Source organism: Uloborus diversus, chromosome 3, assembly GCF_026930045.1.
Source record: "Uloborus diversus isolate 005 chromosome 3, Udiv.v.3.1, whole genome shotgun sequence".
Classification (NCBI taxonomy): Eukaryota; Metazoa; Arthropoda; class Arachnida; order Araneae; family Uloboridae; genus Uloborus; species Uloborus diversus.
Window position 1 is genome coordinate 3,734,710 of NC_072733.1, and position 17,605 is coordinate 3,752,314.

Consider the following 17,605-nt stretch of genomic DNA (forward strand, 5'->3'; position numbering starts at 1 on the left):
AATAAAACTGCCACCTAAAACCTCTAACATATCTTCTGTTAATCTAATAGAAACTGCTAGTCACACACGTAACGCTGGAATGGCCCTTCAACTAATTTACAACTTAGAGCAAATAGAGTTAAGTTTGTGTACAAATATTGAAAAATTTGGAAGGCATATTTAATTATTCACTGTTTAAATGTATTTTGAAACTGTACAGTCATAATAATTATTGTTCATATTTTGACAAGGTAGTAAATCAAGAAATGCTATGGTTTTCATTAATGTAGAAGGAAAGATTTATGTCCAATATGGTAAGTTGTAAACTCTAGGTAGAGTTTAAGTGGGGAGTGTTACGAATTGCCGCAAGAGGGCGTATTCCTCACATGCTATTTAAGCAAGTTGTCTTGTAATTTTATGTGTTGTTAAGTTACATCAGATGAAGGGCACTGCCAGCCCTCACAATACTAGCAAGAACAAGCAACTGCCTCGCTATCTTGATTCTCTTTTTAAGTTTTGATAACAGTTTACTTTTTACATTTGTTTTGTTATTTGGAACCACCGATGAAGCTACAAGTAGTAATTTATTTTAAACTGTGGGATATAGTGAACGATCATGAATAAAGATATTTGTAGTCATCACATTTCCTGCCAATGAAGGGGTTATTCTACTAAATTCAGAAGTAGGAATTATATTCAATCAAATTGAATTTCCAATCAAACAAAATATTTGAGATTATAAAGAAGTTCTGAAAGAAAAAAACTTCATTTGAAGATTAAAGCTTTAAGAGAAATAGCAAACACCATGATTTCAGAATAAACTTTTAATTTTTTGTTCATAAAAAATATAACAGATGAAAAACAGGAGATTTTTAACATGATGTACATTTGTGAATAACGTGAAATACATTTACAATAACTGATAACCATAATATACATCATAACTAGTCATGAGTTATCATATAAGAAATCAATTAGTAATTTAGGCAAAGGCAAGCGGAAGACTTGAAAATGAGAAACTTGCTGAAGTATTTTATTTCTGCAGGCTATTTTCAAAGATGGAACTAAAAGAAAAGAAAAAAATAGTTAAGTTAGAATAAGAGACTATGAACCAGAGCACCATCTTAAATATAAATTTACTTAATGAAAAGGTTCTTCAACAGAATTAAAATAATATACACTGTTCGACATTGAAAATGCAACACCAAGAAGGAGTGGTCAGAAAGTGATGAAATTTGGAAAAAAGACAGAGACAACAAATAATAATAAATGATCTTAATTTCAAAATGATAGGCAGAATACAGAGCGAGAACAGCGTCAGCTCAGTAGGATGTAAAACCAGCGATACAGGAAGAAACACGTCTAGGCATAGAGTCAATAAGGGTGCGGATGGTGTCCAGAGGAATGGCTCTCCATTCCCTTTCAACCATTTGCCACAGTTCGTCTTCTGAACGAGGCAGGGACAGAGTCTGCAAACGGCATCCAATCACATCCCACACATGTTCGATTGGTGACAGGTCAGGAGAGTATGGTGGCCAGGGAAGCATCTGTGTACCTTGGAGAGCATGTTGGCAGATGGGAGCACTGTGTGGTCAGACATTATCCTGCTGAAAAATTGCATTAGGTAGCCCTTGAAGGTAAGGGATTGCCACCAGCGCAGCACATTATTTAAGTATCGTTGGGCCGTCATAGTACCCTGAATACGAACTAGAGGTGATATGGAATTGTACGCAATTGCACCACAAACCATCATGCCATGTTGTCGTGCGGTGGGACGTTCCGCAGTTACTGCTGGATTAGATCTGTCTCCACGTCGGCGCCACACACGTATGTGGCGACTATCACTGGATAAACAGAAGCGGGATTCATTCAAGAACACGACGCTTCGCCATTCTGTCATCTACGTCGCTCTAGTCCGGCACCATTCTAAACGTTGCTGTCTATGTTGTGGGGTCAATGGCATTCTTCTTAGTGGATGCCGTGATTGCAGACCACGTGCAACCAAACGACGGGGAATGGTTCTGGTTGACACGGGAACATTCAGGGTATCTGGCACCTGCTGCAGAATCGAGGAACAAGTGACTTGCGGGTCTGCTACAGCTTGTCGGTGGATGCGTCGATCCACGCGTTTTGACGTCACTCTGGCTGCCCCTGCACCCCTCAATCTTGCCACATTTCATTGTTCCAACCATCTCCGGCACAGCCAATGCACCGTGCTTGCATCCATGTGGGTATCAGCTGTGATTTGACGTATGGACCAACTTGCCCTTCTCAGTTCAGTCACCATACCCCTCGTAAAATCGTCTTTCTGCTGGAAGTGCCTTTGTTGACGTTGGCCTGGCATTCTCTCGTGTTACACATATCCTCCATGACAAAAACAAAACTTCTTCGATAATTCTCCAGTCAGAAATAACAACACGAATACTGCCCATTCTGCAAGTTCCTTTCCTTATATCTTACTTCACGTGCGTCGGAGTACGGGGTCTCAAAAGAGTCTGCGCATTTCACATCATTTACATAACTCAGTGATGTACGTCTACTCTAACATTTGCATAAATTTCTGAACACTCCTTCTTGGTGTCATTTTCAACGTCGAGCAGTGTATATATACAGTCATTCCTCTTTACTTCGAGGTTCGACTTTTGCAGCTTCACAACATCGCGGTTTGTTGCCCCCCCCCCCAAATATAGTAATTAGCCTTTTTATGTGCTTGTGTAAACTTTTTCCTACAAAAGAAAAACAAAATATGTCATTTAAGTAAGATAAGTTCTTCTGAGGGACTGTTGTACTTGTTGAGGGAGTGGAGGTATGAAATCGCTGAAGAAATTGTCGGAAATCGTGATAGTCATTAAATGTATATTTAAATTAATGTTCTCATCCTTCTTATCTAAATGTACATGTTTACTTATAGTTATGTTAATAGATCTGTAATTAGAGATAGCTATTGTCCCGTAACGGACATTGAATCGAGGAGCGGTAAATTCTACGCCGTTCAATGAGGAGCACACATCGTTCGTGCGTGTGTTTGTGTTAGGCAGCTGTTTCGCCCACTGCATGATGTCACGGGCTGTTAGGCATAAATACCTGTTAGCAGCAACAGTAAAATAATCCTATCCCATCACCTCACAACAACACAATGTATTATCAATCATTCTGCATGAATGGGGGGAAAACGCTTATCAGCACTCATTCGCGTTGGTCGAATCGACGGAATGTTTGTTTTCACTGTCGTTCACCTTAGCGGAACTTCGTAGTGGATGACGTCACATAGAAGCTTCTAGATGGAATGATGGCACGTGTGCTCACCAATGGATAGTATTCATCTGACATCACTGCGGGTCAAGACCGGCACTGCAGTGCATCGTGGGAACTGTAGCAAACGAAAATCCGGTAAGCGTATAATAACTTACATTTATGTGGCTTATAAACTCTTTTTATTTCAAAATGAGAGGTTTTTTAAATTTTTTACTAAGAAACGTTGTAAAAGAATGATGAACGATTCATTTAATACGAAATACTCTCTATATTATCGTATTTTCATGGGTTTAAGCCTCTTTGGTTCCTCATCAGATACCTGGTGAAAACTCGAATTCTCGTTTTACTTTTTCCTTTTCTCGGCATTTTTCATGCAGTCATAAGTCTATGTAAGCCCTAAGAATGCTCATGATGCATATGAAGTCTAGTAATCCATAAATAAAACGAGTTTTTTTAGCACTACTTGTTGGCCTAGCGAGCCTTAAATTATAATTAACAAGTTTCAACTAGTTTATCTCACCACTTATCTCACGATAGTATCAGTCAACTGCCTAATCCTAGTATGGGAGAAATTTTTAACGATGTTTTTATACCTTCTAATGCGTATGCCTGAAGACGTATCTGACATGAGCAGTCGCCGATCCATGACGTCAAGATCTTTACGTAATCGACGAAGCATCGTAACTGATTGGCACGTGTCCTATGCTCATTGGCCAGTCGCTATGCTGGCGTGTATCAGAAGGTGGATTTGGCGTCCGCATGCTAATGAGTTGACTTAGGCTATAAGGAAAGGTTTCGAGTAGGAAATTGACTTCTTCGGCGTTTTTTTCTCTGGCTAGGTGACTTAAGCGGTCGTTTGCTTTTAAGCAATGATGCGGATTTATTTTTAATAGACCAAGTACTTGGTACGTCTCGATTAAAAACTCAAAATTATCTTAGAAAAAATGAGTATTATCTTTTAAACATTTTAATATTAAAATGAAACTGTCAAAAACTATTTGTGCTAAAAAGTTGATTATTTACATATTGATAATCTACGTTTTAGATTTTGCCGACATTGATGTGTAAAATTACTGTCCTGTTAACACCTTTCTCATTACTTTTTGGTAAGTTCATATTAATTGATGTTGGAACCCAGCATCAAAGCTAGACGATGTACGAAAACAAATGCCCACAACATGAATGGATCATGATCAAATGTGCCAATGGGGTCACTTCTGAAATTTTAAATTTTTTTTCTAAAAGAGCATGCTTAAAAACATAGGATCTGACCATTTTTTAAATACATAATTTCAAAGTTTAATATTTAAAAAAAATATTTTAATCGGTGCACAGATTCAATTATATTTTTTTCACTTCTGCTCATGACATCAAATGATGAAATGCCATTCACTGATGCCATTAGCGCAGAGTGCAATATTTCGTAGCATCTTAACACACATGTACTGGCACTGATATGGTTGATAGGCTGGCGCCCAAGACGAGCAACTTCAATATTATTCCACTCAAAATTTTGTGTAATGTGCAGCGGAATTTCTTCTGGTGCTAAAGCTGCACCCTTTAGTGCCTAATATTATTGAACTCGACCATATGATAACGATTGGTGAGACAAAACAATAAGATAACAGTATTATATATTATTAGCAGAATATCGCTCTTCTATAGTTTTCATTTTTCACATTGTGTGGGGAAAAAGAGAAAGTAATTATTCTAAATAATCCTTCTTGGTTATTATTTAAAACAATTTTTGGTCGAGGATAATTAAATAAATTTTTTCCCAGAATGCCAAGGAAACCGGCCGGGACACCGAGATTTTGTCTGAAATCCGGCACCGTCCCGGAAGTTTATCCAATATGCACTGTTCTTAAAAAAGAAAATACAAATTATTCTTTAAAAGACTGAGAAAGGAACTTCCTATTCTCGAACTACCTATTCAAAGGTTGTTCGAGTTGTTGTTGCTGGTCCCTACAAACTTCTAGTTATTGAGAGTTGACTGTTATGAGAAAAAAGTAATTTAATGGTGTATGTGATTTTTATGTGTTTTTATTCAATAGAACCTGAGCTCAATTTTACTAGCTTTCTAATTGTTAAGAATCTTTAACAATGAAATTTTCCCCAAGAATTCGGTGCTTCATACTTTTTGCTGGTACAAAATTTCCTTCCCCTGTTTCTCATTTTCAACGACCTTACCATTTAATACATTTAAGGGGGAGAAAATTTTAAATATCGGTAAAAAAAAAAAGAAAGAATTTAATTCAGGGTTAGAAATAAATATACATTGTTGTGAGTTCATCCTATGTATATAGCAGTTAAAAGTTAGATGGACTTAAGAAAGAAATAATATGTGAATGTATTTTCTTTTCTGATAATTGCTAATGGATCTTAATTTATTAAAAGGGCTCTCATATGCCCTGTATGAACTGGACAGAACATGTGTAATATGCAGCGCGCTGAACAAAAATCTCTTTAATTGGGCAGTTTACATGACATTCAGTTTTTAAAGATATATACTTTTTGCTATAATTCAGAAAAAAGTATTCTTATTGTTAGATAGGTTCAGGTAATAAATCACTAAGTAGAAATAATTTTTTTCTCGCACCTGACATGTAGAATGGAGCTATACTACTTTCTGCTTATTTTCTGGCTTTGGAAGTACTTAGTGCAGGGGTAGGAATTCTCCTAAAAATCCTAAAATTTTCGTTTTATTCCCTACTTGGGCAGAAAAAAAAATTAAACCCAGAAATAAAACTTTTCATGATGATATGCCTATATTGTAGGATAAAATAAACTTGGTAGACCTTAAGAAATTTTCTCTCTAAAAAAAAAGAGAAAAGCCTATGCTGCTGTTTTTTTTTTCTGGTGAAGGAGGGAGGGGGGAGATGCAGTTAACCAAAACATATGCTCAATATAAAGCTGTTTGTTTTATCTATGTACTTTGTAACTGTTGCAGTCACTTCTCTTCTGCAAAAAATATATAAAAACAAAATAGTAAAGAAAATAAAAACAGCTGTGCAGCAAATGTTGCAGAAAAAAAGTTAAGGGAAAGGAATAGAATATGATATTTTTGATTTATCTCCTTTCAAAAGAAATGAAAAATATGTCAACCAGGAGGGGGGGGGGTATTCCCTCCTTTTCTCAAATTCAGTTCTGTGGTCCAGGGGAGGGGAGTGAAGAGTATCACAGCTTATTAAAATAAATACAATGAGTTGAGTTAGAACCAAACTATAAACACTTGGATCAAAAAATATATTTAGAGCAAAGTTTAAGTGGGTTGTCCTCAAATGGGAATGATTTTATTTTTATAGTGCTAATCTTGTGTTGTGGTTTGAGCATTACATTGTTCTTTCAGTACAAAGAGTCAGTTTGCTTTGTGTTTCTCTTCAGTGAAGTTGGATCATTTCTTTCACACATAAATTTTAAATTTAGTCACTAACTTTTTGCTTTAAAACTGTAAATAGTAATTTGTTTTATTTAAATGCCACGGAAAACGAATTTCTCTTTCTTGTGGTAGTAAAAAGCAGACAAAAATACATGCAAGATGAGCACATGGTCCATTCTGAAAAGGATCACTTTAAAGCATTTTGTTTTGTTTGTACACTATCTTTCCAATATTGATAATCAAGGATTTTTACAGGTACTGTCTCATGCTGATTCGGCAAGCAGTGATGTTCCCATTAATTTTTTTGAGGGTATACTCCAAGTAATCAGTTATGCACAATATGTGTATGCGATCATATATATATAATATATCATAATGTGAAAATTTTTGAAGCTTGAGGGTATATGTTATATTTTTAAAAAATGTTTGAGAGTACATGGCGTATGTGGAGTATACCCTATGGGAACACCACTGGTGGCAAGGCATAAGAGGTTGAAAGTAGCTTGAAAAATCAAGCTGTTGTTTTAATTCCATGTTCTTTGTCCTCTACTGAAAACAAATTAGTTGTAATGAAGCAATCCAAAGCTTTTGCGCCAAATTCACTCCAAGATAAAATTTTGAAAGCAGAGGTTTTCTTAGTTTTAGTTGCGGTAGAAAAACAATTATTCATTAGCATCTTTAAATGATTTATCTGTAATTTACAGGGATTTATCTGATAAAAGTTAAGTACACAATAAATTTTGGACTTGCAGCCTACTTTAAATCCTTCCTTATTAAGGATATTTCTTTCTCATTCTTTAATTCACTTTGATGAAACAGTAACAAGGCAAGTAAAGAAGCACTCGGACAGACATTTATTCTACTGGTATATGTTTTTACTTCATAATGTGTCACTGTGTTAAATAATAAAAGATTGAATGCATTCTGTTGTAGTTTTCAAGAATTTGAAACGTTTTATCATCCAATACAAAAATCAAGCTAATGAATTACATTTAAATTTAAAAAAACTTTATATTTGTTTGCCTAAAAATGACTAAAATTTTTGAAATCACCAATTGCATAATTTTAACAAAATGCATTTTTTGTTTGTTTAAAGGGGACGATATTAAAATACAGTAGAGTTTTTAATATTTTTGGATGGAAAGCATCAATACATGCAAGTAATATATTTTCTGCATTAGTTCATTCAGCGGTATGTTGTTATTGTCATGCATGTGTGACTTAATTTTAATAACTTAAGTAAGTTATAGTTCATATTTAGGTATGTTTGTTTGGGAAATATTTACCAAGACCCATCCAAAAATAAATACCTTTCTAGTAAAAGAAAGGCATCCTCTAAGTATGCATTTAACATTCACTTAGAAAAGAAATTTGCAATCATTTTTTGTTGAAAGAGGTTGATAGAAAAAAAAAAAACTTCTATCCAATAGAATTTTATCTATTTGTTCCAGCCCTTCAATGTCATTGTCTCTTATGGAAGTTTTTCAATCTCCTAGCGCATCTTTATTACTATTACAGGTGTAAAAATTGTTCTAATTAAAAAAAAATCATAATTCCTAATATCTTCAAATTTATATTAAATATCCTACAATTTTCATAACTTCACCTCACTTTTTTTTCAAAAAAAAGGAAAATTTCCTGCTTAAATTGGTTCAAACTTTTTTATTAGTCTTGTTTACAGTCGAAAGTTGCATATGGTATGATGTAACTTCAGGAGATTAATCACTAGCATATGAAACCTCAAATGTGAGACTTCAGAATTCAATTTTTTTGCCAGTGCCAAATTGATTTGCAAAAAATCTTGAAATTTGTTTGAGTCATCTCAGTACCAGTCTGACCATATGAACATTCCAACAAATTAATGACAATGTCCCCCCCCCTCCCTTTTTTTTGGAGTAAATTTAGATTTTTCACTTTTGCAATTTGTTCTAAGGTGAATGGTGGGGATCCTATGAACAACATCTAAGGGCACGGCACATGTGAACAGTTCCCATATCCTGTCCATAATGTTAATATTACTGCAACATACTTTAAGTGTTTTTTAAAAATGCATAGGTAAACGCAACAAAATTACATCACTTTGTTGATTATTTATTGATGGTTGCAACTATATGTTAAAATTTTACACCATCAAGTTTTTTAAGTGACTTAAAATAGAAGCCAATTTTTTCAGATATTTTTTTCTTCTTATTTTAAAAAATAATGCTCAACTTTAATTGACTCAAGGCATGGAAAAGGGCAAGAATTCATTAAACAAACAGCAGGCATACTGCTGCACCCTTCTCAGTTTAGTTTTATTGTCTTGTGATAATTTCTTTTCTTTCAGCGTCTTTGCAGAAATAAACCAGGAAAGAAGAACCAAGAGTAAAAAAAATTCTTTGTAAAAAGTGATCAAAGTGTTATGTGATCAAACTTTCAAGTGCTGTCTTTCAAGTACAGTATATCTCGAAAAACTTGATATGACGAAAAATTATTTCCCCCCTTAATTTTGCGTATTTTTCTAATGTTATTTTTCATTCTATGTCGAAGCATTTTTAATCAAAACCTTGTTATGTCGAATATTTTTCAAGGTCAAATATGATTTTTCTGGAAAAACTGCAGTTTATTGTCTCGAAGCCATTCGAGGAATGTTTAAAAAAATCTCACAATATTTCGCTCAGGGGTTAAGAATGATTAGGAGAAGCTTATCTACTGTCACTTTCATTGTACAGCCTGAGGGATTCAGAAAATTTAAATCCAAGAAACGTACCTAAAACTTTTTGCCCCCTTCTCACGCCATTTCGTTAATCTTTTGACCCTATTTTCACCTCCTTAAAATGGGGAGATGAACAGAAAACCCTTTTAGAGAGACGCAGGGGATGGTGCAATCCTTTGTCCAACTTCTTTTGTTCCAGAGCGCCTGAAACTCGTTTGAAACCATTCTGTAACTTAGTAATCCAAATCTTTGATCAGTTTAGTCGTGGAAAATCACTACATTTTGCTAATTCTTTCGAGTTTTCTTTTTTTTTAAAATTATCTTTGGCTCATTTTAAAAATTAATTTTTGTTATTGTATTAAGACTTTCTTTCAACTTTCATTTCATGTTTCCACTTATTTTTAACAATTGTGACTAATTTTTAGAATATTTTAAAATTATGATTATGACCTTGTTATCTCAAACTCGATATCTGAAACTTTTTTTTACCCTCCCTTAGACTTTGTGATATCAAGAGTATATTGTATTTGAGACATTTTAAGAATAGTTTCTTCATTAATGTTTTGCAACTTAATCATTATTGAACAAAAACTTATCAACACAAATTTAATTAAAAGTTTTAAGACCAGCTGATATTGGGAATGTTGTTCTTAATTGAATAAACAATGGGGTTGTTTTCTTCAGTCAAAAGTACTGCTTTTAGTCACTGGAGTTGATAGAATGAGCAAAATAAATAAAATATATTATAATAATAACATGGACCCAGAAAATACTTTCATTTTCCCAACAGTTATTTTTTATTAATTTTTTTAAATGTCTGATTTTTCAAACAAGGCATGGTCTTTATGACATCACAAATGATCAACTTATGCACTTACTTCACTGGCACTCTGAATGCTTACAATTGCTGCTTACCACAATTCCACGTTATGATAACCAAAAAGCAAATTTAATATTGCGCTCTATGCTTGTTAACCATATCTTTGCCATACATGTGAGTAAAGAAGCGAATTAAATATTATGCTCTGTGCAAATTGCAGTTCATCATGTGTGATGTCATGGGCAGAAGAGAAAAATAAAATTGAGTCTGCACATCAATTTAAATATTTTTTTAAAAATAGTAACCTTTGTCAAATTATTTTAAAAATGATCAAATACTATGTTTTTAAGCATGTTCTTTCAGAAAAAAATACTTTCAAATTTAGGAAACGACCCCGCTCAGCAATGGTTTGATATACAATTATCCTTGCAAATTATGCTTTTATTTAAAGCATCAATTTTTTAATTACTTCATTAAAAAATATCCTTAGTGGCACAGAACTCCAAAAAAAAAAAAAAAAAAAAATTTGAGGTTTTAGTCAAGACCCTAAGGTTTTTTTTTAAATAGGTTTTTCTTACTTAAACAATTTGTGAAAAGCATTTTGTTCCCTGCTGAAACTAATAAAATTGGCAGAAAAATTGATTTGGCTAAAAAAAATTAGTCATTTAAACATTAAAAGACAGACTAAAAATTTTCATTGAAGAAATGTTAATGAATTAGTAAATATGGATGAATAAACATATTGATGTCAGAAGTCACTATCTAAATGCTAATTTTGCTACAATGGAAATTATTGCCGATAATTCTTTATTACTTTACGGTGTTTGCTATGGGATTAGCTTTCTTTTAGTTACATGCTATTACAACTAAAACTACATTGTTGTTTCAAAGTTAATGGATGTAAAATACTTTCAATAATCTAAATTACTCTTAAACATGTTTTATCTCAAATTTGTTGCTTCGCGAAAAGAAATTCAGCTGCACCGAAAACTAAGGTGATAAAAGTTCAAACTATATGGGCAGTGTTGTCATATCACTATAAAGCTAGAAACAATATAAAACCAAAGCATAGATCAAAGGTACCTTACTAGAAATAATTTGCTCAAACAAGCAAGCAAAAAAAAAAAAAAAAAAAAAAAAAAAATTGCTTGGTCATTTTTATACTTTGCTCTTACCTATTTTTCAAAATTGTAACATTTTTACATAATCTTTGGGATGTCTTAATTTGAAATTTGTGGCTATTTTCCTGTTTCTTTATTCATAACATTATATATAGATGCTTACATTTATGTTGCAAACCTTACTTTCAGAAATTAAAATTTTAATTAATCATATCAAAAATTAAATTAAGCTTTATTATTTATCTAGTTAGTATAATTTTTATGATTGAAAAACTATGTAAAATGACTGTTGTATATTTTGTTCAAAATATCATATACTCTTTGAACAAATAAAAAAAGAAGTCAAGAAACTATATTCTTATTTGGAGTGTAAACCTATTTCTAAATTATTTGGTCTCAATTATGTTTAACATAATTAAATCAATTAAATTTCATCATATAATGTCAATTTTAATTCTTTATTTTAGTCGATTGTTCATATCCATAAAGATGGCAGTTGATGCAAGAACATAAATAAAATTAACTGAATTTAAGAGATTTTATTTTTTATTCATTTGCAAAAGATTCATTTTCCAATGGAATGAAATTGTTGCTGATGTTGTTAATATTACCTGTATGTATAAATGCCTATAAAAATAAAGTTAATTCTACATTATTTTATTGTAATTCCATTCTTTTTGTATTTTACTAAGGGATACAAAATGAATCTATCTATCTTCTTCCAATATTAAGCACAACTTTTTGTTGACATCCCTTATATATGTTTTACAGCTTGCATTTTTTAGGTTCTTATTTAAATAGAACTTTAGAAAAATACCAGAGTGAATAAATCTCAAGTTTACCAGCATACAATCAATTTTTCATAATTTTGTTTCCAGCATCTGAAAGTGGTTATCTCATTGCACGAAATGGCCGTTTTTCACAAAATTTTCATATTCTTAAAATTTTTATGAAGTTGATGAAAATTTGAAACTTTCACCATTTGTCATTTTTTATGAAAGTAACTTTCATTTTGAAACCACAATGTAATAAGATACCTGCTTTCAGGTGACAAAAATAGATTTTTGATAAATACATTTAGTAATAAGGAATCTTTTGAAGTTTCTTATGGAATTTTCAGGAACAGTTGTGCAGCAGGTGCTGCAGAAGAAGGATTAGGAGAGGGGAAATAGGATCTGATACTTTTGATTTTTCCCCTTGAAAATAAATGATATATATGTAAACCAATGGGGGGGATATTCCCTTATTCTCTCTAATTGCAGTTCTGTAGTAGGGGTGGAGTGAAAGGTATCATAGTTTATAGAAATAAAACAATGTAATATGTTGAGTTAGAACCCAAAAATAAAGACTTTGGTACAAACGGATATCAGTGTTTACTTTTATAAGTTGGATTTTACCATGAAATACTAAATAAGTGCCTCTGATTGATCAAGCAGAAAACACTCCTTTGTTTCCCTGGAATTTTTTCTAGGTGAAAATATGGAACAGTCAACCCATGAATGATCAACTATCATTGGCAATCACACAGAAATAGAAGAAAAAATCGCAAGCGAATGAACCCAACGCAAAAATCGCGATCGCAAAATGAACCATTCTCTCACATGAGTGTTTGTCACCTTAAATTAGTATAGGGTTGGTTGGGGTAAGTGGGATCCCTTTTGAGCATAGTTCATTTTTAAAACGTTATACAAAACTTTTGAAATAAAAAAAAAAACTTATTGTCTTATTTTATCTCGGACATCATTAATAAACAAAGTTCCTCATTATTTTCCAATATAATGCTTTAATTATGCTTAATGATTAATTAAAAATCAGATGGGTGTCTCACTTACTCCATAGTAAGGGTTAAGTGGGTCCCCCCCCCCTTTTATTTAATTTTCATATCCTTTTTGCAGAAGAGGAATGACTGCTAGAGTTATAAAGTATAGAAAAAACAAACAGCTTTATATTGAGTATATGTTTGGGTTAAATGCATCCCCCCCCTTTCTCTAGAAAAAAGGCAGCAGTGTGGCATAGATCTCTTTCTTTTTCAGAGAAAATTTCTTAGGGTCTACCAAGTTTATTTTGCCCTAAAATATAGGCATAGCATCATGAAAAGTTTTTTCTTTTTTTTTTTGGGTTGATTTTTTTCTGCTCAAGTATGGAATAAAATAATGAACATTTTAGGAACTTTAGGACAAAATTTGAAATTTTAACTCCTACCTCTGAAATATGTAACACAATGAACTAATTTAGATGCGAAAATAATTTGATACAGTGCTTATTTTTGCAGTTAAAGTTGATGAGACCTTTGATACTTAGTAATAGTGAATGGAAGATATTTCATAGTAATTTTTTTTTTTAAAGATGAACAGCTGCACATTATTAAAAAAATAAGGACATTACAAAAGATTTACCAGTATATGTTTGAACAATCTGTACTTGTTTTGTTGTACCATACAGGTCAGCAACAGCATATATTGGTCCATTTTTATAGGGAATATCAGATGTACATGGTCCATATACTTCTCCATTAACAATGACATACATTTCAGCCCGCCTATCGCGAGTTACATATGTAACACCAATTCGACTTCCAACATCAGCAGGATACACAAAAGGCCTTAAGAGTTACAAAAAGAAAATTACACTAAAAATAATATTTGATTAGTTTTTAAATTAAAAGTTTACTAATAATTGAATACAGATAATTCAAGAAAAGAAAAACAATGCAAATTGGACAATAACAGGTACATTACAGAAATAGTACTTAAGAAGTAAGTCTCATGCTACTTCTTCCCAGATGTGATTAAATACTGCAAGCAATTTTTGCAATTCTGTCTTAGTTCTGGCTATAGAGAGCTGAATTGTAGCTTCAAATCAAATACTAAGTACAACAAGATTCACTCATCAATTGGGGTGCTACCTTCTTAAACTTTTCTTTAACTCTCAGAAACTTTCTCTTTTTCCTTCTATCTACCCAAATTTCAGATTAAACAGCGCACTCAGGTGCCATTATATTTCATCAACTTTTGCATGTAGTATGAAAAATGAAGAGTATATATGTATGAACTTTTCAATTTCTAGCTTGATATTTTTATTTATTTGAATAAGAGTGTTTTTGGGCTCAGCAAAAATATTATTAACATTTTAGACTGATGAGATACCTTTTAGTGATACAAAGGTGGAGCTTGTCATTGGCGCATCAGGAAGGACTGTAATTTGGTCAGATTATTTCGGAAAAATATTATGAGTTTAAAGATCATTTTAATGATTTTTTCGAAGAAAATTAGTTAAATAGAGCTAGAAGGTAAAAAAGAGACGATGCCTAATCCCCCCCTTCCCCCCCAAAAGAATAATTTTGCATGCATGGCGCATTTCTGGGTCTGCTTAATACTTCTACACTGCAGTTCCACATCTGGGAGGGGTGAGGAAAGGCTTTGCACCTTGAATAATCCCTCTTTTTTGAAAAAAGGACGGCATTTTAATTCTCAATGGGGAGAAAAATATTTTGAACATTATTCAAATAGGATACAATACATATTACAAGTTAAAAGGGGAGCCAACTCATCCCAGAAACATTACAAAAGATCAACAAAACCTGAGTTTTTAAAACGACAACTTCAAAAACTTTGCTCCTCCTCTCTTGCCTACAACATTTAAGATCATCTTAAATTTTGGCTTTGATTTCGTATGCGCTCTGAGTGAGAGTCCCCACAAACTCTTCCCCTAAGATTATCGAAGAACGACTAAAATATAATTTTCCGAGTTTCAATTTCGAAGAGTTTCCATAGAGGGATTTAAATCTCTCCTCCCTCTAACATCACCCGAAATTGTCTAAAACTGTATTTTTCATACTAGTATAATTTCTAAAACTACTGGGGAGAACCTCCCGTAGTCCCCTCTCTCTAAAATAGCAGAAGGTCATCTATTATTGCATTTTTAGAAATTCAATTGCAAAATTTGTCGGGTAAGAGAACTCGAACCTCTCCTCCCCTAAGATCTAACATTGTCAAAGATCATCTAAACTGTGTTTTTACAACTACAATTTTGAGACTTTTCTAGGGGAGAAAAAACCTTGGATCCCATATTTCTGCAAGAATCTTTTACTTACCATTAGGTTCTAATGTATTATAATGAATTATTCCGACTGTTATGTTCATTAGTTAATTTCTATGAAATGGTATGGTAGAGGATGCCAGGATTTATCAGGAACGTTTGACCCCATAGGGACGCCACTGAGCAACTTTAGTTTTCACATGAGCATCATTATTTTTCTTTCATGAAAAGCATGATATCCCCAAATATTTTTACGAAGTGTTAAAATATTATGAACTTAATTCAAGTAAAAAGGTTGCAAAAATCCATTTGAAGGGTATTAAAAAGAGCTCCTATTCAAATTTAGAACCAGACTTGATTTCCTAAAACATAAGTACTTCCTCTCTTGCAGCACCATTTCATAAAAACATTTTTTTAACTATAAAATAAATGAAAAGCGTATACAAGAAGGAATGATAAAAGCTGAGAGCGATGTAAAAGCTGGTTAGGAAAAGCTTCCTCTCCAGTCAGCCATAGTCACCTCAGTCTCATTTCAGCCACCAGCACGTTACAGAAAAATATTTCTTTTTTTTTTTATGAGCTAATGGGGGAAACCGCAGTATCCCTGGTGACCCCCGTACGCACACCCCTACTAAAGTAGCAATTTTTCATAATTTTCAGGTTAGCCTGAGATTTGAATAGCTTAAAACAATGACCCCTTATCCTGCTTTCTGTGCAAAAATTTCACCCATTAACATAAGGGGCCATTCATTAATTATATAAGGATGATTTTGGCAATTTTTGACCCCCCCCTTCCTTATGTTAGGGTATGTAAGATTTTTCAAAACCCTCCCCCTTATTCTTACATAAGATTCCATTTTGTTTTTCAAAATAATAAAATGTTGTTAGAAAAGGATCAGTTACACTAAAACTCCCAGTTCAACAAAAATCAAAGATCTTTTATTTTTCAACAGTAAGTTATATTATGTTATTGCTGTTAACTTAAAATTACCATTATATTATTAGATAAATTATCTAAGTCTTTGAAATACCATTTATCAGTAGTTTGAAGTAAGTTTTTAAATAATTTTAAACATCAGTTAAACAATCTACAAACCAATAACAGTTTAAAAAGAAATGATTGACCAGTTTTGAATTAATTTCAAACAAAACATAGTTGATAAACAAAATCATTCAGATCATCAATAGTCTGGACTGTAGGGGTTAGTTAGCTTTGCTGTCCACTCAAAAGCAATTGGTAATCCATCCGTTGTAGTGGTAGATGAAACTTCATCTAGCACGCCTTCGTAAAACAAGTAAAAAACAGCTCATCCTGAGATGGTTTTAACCTTCCAGAAGCAACTAAAATATGATCACTGGCAAACCACTTGACTGTGCGATTTCTAATATAAAATATCGACTTGGAAAATATTACAAAAGAATGGGTTTGCCCCCCCCCCCCCAAAAGTAAGGGTATGTAGAGATTTTCCTACCCCCTCCTCCTTGGGACTCTTCCCTAACTAATGAATGGCCCCTAAGACCATGAGAAAAACGTATGACATTGGTAACTTCATGGACAGGAATTGTAAAATAAATTTGATTTACACGTTTGGGTAAAAAATCGTATGTAAGTATGATCCATTATTTTTTACTTTTCAGTTTCTTTTTGTTTTTTGAAGTCATTTCTTTTTTTATTTGAAAATAATTTATACCTTTTATTGAGGAATACATGTATATGGGATTTTAAATGTAACCACACAAAAATTTATTAATTTTATTTCTTTGGAGCATTTGAAATTTGTTTCTACTACTGTTTGCACCATTTGTTAAGAACACTAACAATTGATGCATGCGTGATGACTTTAAAAACTCGTATAACCATGAGTGCATCCAGCTTAACAGTGAAAGAAGAGGGGAAGGCAGCCGTAGGGGAGTCCTGATGGGAGGTCACTGTGACCTTCCAAAAATTTTCTTATTGGGCAAATTTTGTTTGACGATAGGTCAAAAATATCATCATTCTGAAAGTTTTGCTTGACGATATGATAAAAATATCATTTGGCAAAATTTATTGTTCCATTAGGCTAATTATCATCATTTGGGGAAATTTGGAATTCCAGTCAGCTCATTGAGAGTTTCCACCCTGGTAAAATTTTAAGTTCTGGGCGCACCTGAAAAGTCTCATCATTTGGGAAGTTAGAAGACTGGAATGAAATTCTAAAATGAGTGTGGTATTAACCCAACTAAACATCAATTACTTCCCCTTTTCAATTAGCTCCCAAAGAAGATGTATACACTTTCAAACTTAGGAACAAGTTACTACATCTGAACTCTTTAATAAA

The 17,605-nt window shown here is 32.9% G+C and overlaps 1 protein-coding gene across 4 annotated transcripts in view; it reads right to left on the reverse strand.

Moving 5' to 3' along the window:
• Positions 1-794: 794 nt before the first annotated feature.
• The window catches only part of LOC129218463 (neuralized-like protein 2), a 72,977-nt gene continuing 56,166 nt past the window's right edge, over positions 795-17,605 (reverse strand). For all 4 annotated transcript variants that reach the window (XM_054852738.1, XM_054852739.1, XM_054852742.1 and 1 more), the window contains 2 exons: positions 13,646-13,851; positions 795-1,043 (listed from right to left, as the gene is read on the reverse strand). In XM_054852738.1, coding sequence (XP_054708713.1) covers positions 928-1,043; positions 13,646-13,851 — 322 coding nt within the window. In that variant the 3' untranslated portion in view covers positions 795-927. The remainder of the gene's footprint in view (positions 1,044-13,645; positions 13,852-17,605) is intronic.